General features: G+C 48.0%; 1 protein-coding gene across 1 annotated transcript; it reads left to right on the top strand.

Moving 5' to 3' along the window:
* Positions 1–232: 232 nt before the first annotated feature.
* Positions 233–4,707, top strand: plagl2 (pleiomorphic adenoma gene-like 2). The gene is made up of 2 exons (XM_068733621.1): positions 233–365; positions 1,202–4,707. The coding sequence occupies exon 2, from the start codon at positions 1,206–1,208 to the stop codon at positions 2,679–2,681; it is 1,476 nt and encodes a 491-aa protein (XP_068589722.1). The 5' UTR covers positions 233–365; positions 1,202–1,205; the 3' UTR covers positions 2,682–4,707.
* The last annotated feature ends 572 nt before the right edge of the window (positions 4,708–5,279 follow it).

Genomic DNA, 5,279 nt, shown 5'->3' with positions numbered 1-5,279 from the left:
TGGCAGCGGCACTCTAGGGCTGCCATGGCAGCTGCTGCCGCCGATGCCTCACACCGTATTACCGCACTGACGCCGGAGGAAGAGGGACGACGGACCACCGCCAAGCTGTTCGGGAGCGCCACCCCGCTGCCACGGATAGAGAGAGAGAGAGAGCGAGAGAGGGGGAAAGAGAGAGAGTGGGAGAGGGGGGACGAAGGAGAAGGGGTAGGGAAAGTGAGAGGGAGCGAGTGTTTGGTGTGCGGGGCCCTGTTCGCCTCACAGGAGAAGCTCCGGCTCCACGCCTTGGGTCACGCAGGAGAGAAACCCTTCCACTGCTCACAGCCACACTGTCCTAAGGCCTTCAGCTCCAAATACAAACTCTTAAGGTACCGAGAGTTAATCCCATCGCACAATTCACACATGCTTTTAAATGCAATATGATGCACGGCTTTTGTATCTTTCTCAGAATTCCAGAAGATTTTTATCATTTTAACTTGTATTCAATATATGTGAACATGCGAACTTGAACTTCAGAAATTTTCCGCAGTGATTTTCAGTGTAGGAGGGTTTCTCAGCTGTTTGCCGTGGCGACACCGTGTGAAATTGCCGTGACAACGTGACCCTCACTAAATCCTTTCATGAACAGAACAGAGGAAAACCCGCGCTTCGTAAATTGCACGGCGTAGTGTACAGCATTGTTTTGCAGGCTGCCATGATTTAAGTGGGGCGAGAGAACAAAATGAATTGTGGTAGATAGTGGCGGTAGCTTGGCTATTTAAAAATGTGTCCAGGAAGACCCGTGTCGCTCTAGGACCCATTCATTCTGACCAATCAGTGGTCTGCAGTGTTTTAACTCTACCTTTTCGTATCTGCTTAGCTCCCATGGTAACTCGACGGATGGTACCCAAAAAAAGTAGCCGGTTTGATCCACAACTTTTGCTAATGGAAAACCAAAAAAGAGAGAGTCAAGTAGAGACATGCAGTGGAAAAGTCTCATAAACTCATCAACATACTAAGATGTTTGGAATCCTTTGAATCGCAGGAAGTGGCTCCAAAACCCACTTTGGGTCCTTGCTTCAAACCACTGTGACTCATTTATGTATACATGGATGCAAGAGGTTTGACTGAGAGGAATTCATGCCTCACTTTAGCTTACTGACAGACTGCATAATGAATAAGATAAGGACTGCCTAACGTCTCCTCTTCCTGTGCCCCTTTGCAGGCATATGGCCACACATTCTCCACAGAAGACCCATCAGTGTTCGTTCTGTGAGAAAATGTTCCACCGCAAAGACCACCTGAAGAACCACCTGCAGACCCATGACCCCAACAAGGAGGCCTTCAAGTGTGAGGAGTGCGGGAAGCACTACAACACCAAGCTGGGATATAAGCGCCATGTGGCCATGCACTCTGCCACGTCAGGGGATCTCACCTGCAAAGTGTGCATGCAGAGCTATGAGAGCACACCCGTGCTCTTGGAGCACCTCAAGACCCACTCGGGGAAGTCTTCGGGCGGCACCAAGGAGAAAAAGCACCCGTGCGACCACTGTGACCGTCGTTTCTACACGCGCAAGGACGTGAGACGGCACATGGTGGTCCACACGGGTCGAAAGGACTTCCTCTGCCAGTACTGTGCCCAGCGCTTCGGCAGGAAGGACCATCTGACACGTCACGTGAAGAAGAGCCACTCGCAGGAGCTGCTGAGGATCAAGACGGAGCCTCCGGATATGTTGGGTCTTTTAGCGTCCGGGTCACCACCTTGCTCTGTGAAGGAGGAGCTCAGCCCCATGATGTGTGGCATGGGTCCCAACAAAGACCCCATGATGGGCAAACCGTTCCCCAGCGGGGCCCCTTTTCCGATGGGCATGTACAACCCCCACCATCTCCAGGCCATGTCTAATTCTGGGGTGGGTCACCCGCACCCGTCCCTGATGCCCAGTCCCTTGTCTGCAGCTATGGGCATGGGCTGCCACATGGAATCTCCTGGACCTCTTCACCCACGCTCCCTTCACCACCACCATCACCACCACCATCACCACCATCACCATTCCCCTCCGCTGCCCACACACCACCAGCCTCCGGCTCCCCAGCAGCAGCACCAGCCCCAGCCATCCCCCAAATACCAGCTGGGATCTACCTCATACCTGCTGGACAAGCCCTTGAAAGTGGAGATGGAGAGCTTCCTCATGGATCTGCAGAGTGGCTCGCCAGGCCCGGTTCTCTCTGCAGATCCACATGCTGCTGCCTCACCCACCAAGGACGGACTGGAGCCCACCTCGGGCCTGGTGGATGAGCTTTGCGGGGATCACCTCCTGTCCAAGAGCCCTGTGGTGATCGCGGAGTCACTGTGTGCTGCTAACATGGACTTCTCCCACCTGCTGGGCTTCCTGCCCCTCAACCTGCCCCCCTACAGTGCGCCCATGAGCACGGGAGGGCTGGTGATGGGCTACACCTCATCTGCGACCCCCTCCTCATCCTCCTCCTCCTCTTCCTCATCTCTGCACGAGCCCCACGCCGCAGCAGTCGCCGCGGCAGCAGCTGCCGTCGCATCGGCACCTTTTACCTCTTTGCAACCGCAACCTCAGGAGCAGCAGTGCTCCAGCGGGGGTCTGGGCCTCGGACCCCTGCACCCCCACCCACCAGTGTTCAGCTCCAGCCTTAGCACCACCACGCTGCCTCGCTTCCACCAGGCCTTTCAGTGAGAGAGCCAGTCCTCGGCCCAGCCAGGACGGCCTCCACACCAGCCTCAGCTCAGCTCAGAGTGGATATTTCGGGCTGGGGTTCTTTACAGGGCCTGTTGAAGAAGTTAGAGAATTAGAATAAATAAATGAACACGTAGAAGCCTTAAATGAAAGTGCACAAAAGCTTTTGATTTAGCCTTAAAAGGAAGTTAAACCTCTTAGCGCAAAAATGGAAAAGGTGAGAAAAGAAGTTGAAGCAGCTTTTATTTGGGCGCCACCCCCCCCCCCCCCCATCCATCCTATAGTTATTACAATGTATTAACCCATCCTTTTTTATTTCCATTTACTCCCCCCTTTTATCCCCCTTCCATCCCATATTTAGTAGTATCGAGGGCAGGATCAGTAGGCCAAAAGGCGTGGTACTGCATACTTTAAGTAATAATATTAAAAAGAAAAAGATAATTTTTAGTGAAGATTATCTGTCTTGTTGTGACCCAGAAAAAAAATATATAGTTTGAAGTGGATATTTTGTTTTACTTTATTTTAATTTTCCAAATGTAAGAAAATGGTAGAACGTGTCTCATCTTTGAGTTTTGAACCACCCACTCTTAATAACCTGAACGTCACGATCAGTACAGAGGCTCTCTCCTCTTCTTCTGTCAGTGAAGGAACGAAGAGATAGAGACATTGAGTCAACGATTGAACCGTAGCTCTTTAAAAGCCTCCTCTTGATTGGGAGACAAGAGTCGCAAAAGCCCCCTCTGCCTCTGATTAAAAAAGTGCTCTTTAAACAAGGAAAACATTAGACGGATGTCCCCATTCTTTTTCTTTGAACTGTAGCTGATGTGCTCTTAGAGTCAGGTCAGCCAGAATGAAAATAGCTCACTTAAATGAAAAACAGACTCTTGATAAGAGTCCCGTTTGCTGCCAAACAAACCAGTCACACACAAGGCCACCCATTTTTTCAGGAAAAGGAAAAAGAAAAGTGAGTGAAAGTGTGAGAGTTGGTTGAAAACGATGTAATATCACGCTGGCTTTTTTTATTATTTTTTTTTACCGTTCCTAAAGAGAAGCACTTCTTAGCAGAAGGCACTTGACCTTTTAGAATTCTCCTTTGGAAACCTTTTGTCTCCTTCCTCGTGAGGTTCTCAGAGACTCTCTCCTCGATTCCTTCACCTGTCCCCCCTCTAACAGTTATCTTTTAAAGTTCCAATGAGAATTGCATAATGATAATTGCAGCCGTTACTTGGCTGCCTAACATACCTAAAATAAATAAATAAAAATATATATATATATATAAAAAAATATATATATATATATATATTTTTTTATTTTTTGGAACAAACACATCTTAAGGCAGTCTTTTCAAAAGAAGATGCATCATCATGGTAATGATGAACCCTGACATATGTGAATGGCAAAAAAAAGAAAACAAAAGATTTCAGTGACAGATGAGTAAAAATGTGTTAAAGAATGTTATTGCAGTGTACGAAATATCTCAAAAATGAATATTATTATTGCTTTTTATCTCAGTAAGGTGTATTTTAGGTAGACGTATTAAAACTTAAGTGATGATGTTTTTTGATGTCTGGCAGGTTTACATTTGTGTGTATCTTGCATTTTTGATCAAACAAACGGATGAAGTATTAGCTTTTTTCCCCCTCAAGCTTTTTTCTGTCCTATCCGATCTTTACCTTTACATGTGCTTGAGTTAGTATAGCGGAACCAGAACTGTGGATGGGAAGTGTCTATAGAAGGCTGTTAGCGCCTTAATAATCAATTAGGATTTGAACTAGATAGATTGTTGGGATGCCGACGTGGACGGTCTGCCACTCTACGGCTGTAGGTCGTCGCCCAGCGGGTTGTGTAACCCCTGTGCTGTGAGGAAAAGTCACAGCAATCAAGAGTTTTAGATCCTTTCGAACCATTCACCACCAGCCTATTCAAAACCTGAGCCCAAAGTTAACATAAGCGTCAAAGTGAAACAGGTGCTCTCGAGTTCAGTCTGTGGCACGACCAACGCAACCGGCCTGACCTCACACAGAGACGCCCCCCCCCCCCCCCCCCCCCCCCGCTATCATCTGTGATGGCTCATTTTTCTTGTCCGGAGACGTCGTCGTACCACAGGCGAGCCCCCCAATCACCATTAAGTGTTGAGTGAAAACGAAGACAAAAAAAAAAAACGGAGCACATAAAAACAAAAAATATAATACATGTTGCTGCTTTTAGCTACGGTTGCTGATGGACGACAACTGTAGACCACTAGAACATTTCAAGTTTTATTTTTTTTTTCTTGCAAGATGGACAGCGAGCTGAAAACATGCACAAACCGAACCGACAAAGTGTTCATCATCCCCGGGCCCCACCCCCTCCTCCTCTCTCAGCTGCTTTGTTGAGTCAAAGGTAAAGGGTCTGAAAAACACGGCGATACCCGGGAGAACGCAGTCACCGAATTCCCAGGCTTTGACATTCAAAGCACGGGGGGGAGGGACACATGACTGACTGCACAACTTGGAGGTATCGCTCATAGTCATATATTTGTTTTGTTTGTTGTCATATGATATATTATTTTCTGTTTGTATAAAACAGGACCTCGAAAAACAACACAACACATCACCT

The sequence above is a fragment of the Cebidichthys violaceus genome, unplaced genomic scaffold, assembly GCF_023349555.1.
Source record: "Cebidichthys violaceus isolate CVI_PGR_0920_01 unplaced genomic scaffold, fCebVio1.0.p SCAF_6, whole genome shotgun sequence".
NCBI lineage: Eukaryota > Metazoa > Chordata > Actinopteri > Perciformes > Stichaeidae > Cebidichthys > Cebidichthys violaceus.
Note: the sequence above shows the minus strand (reverse complement) of the source record. Positions and strands in the feature narration are given on the sequence as shown.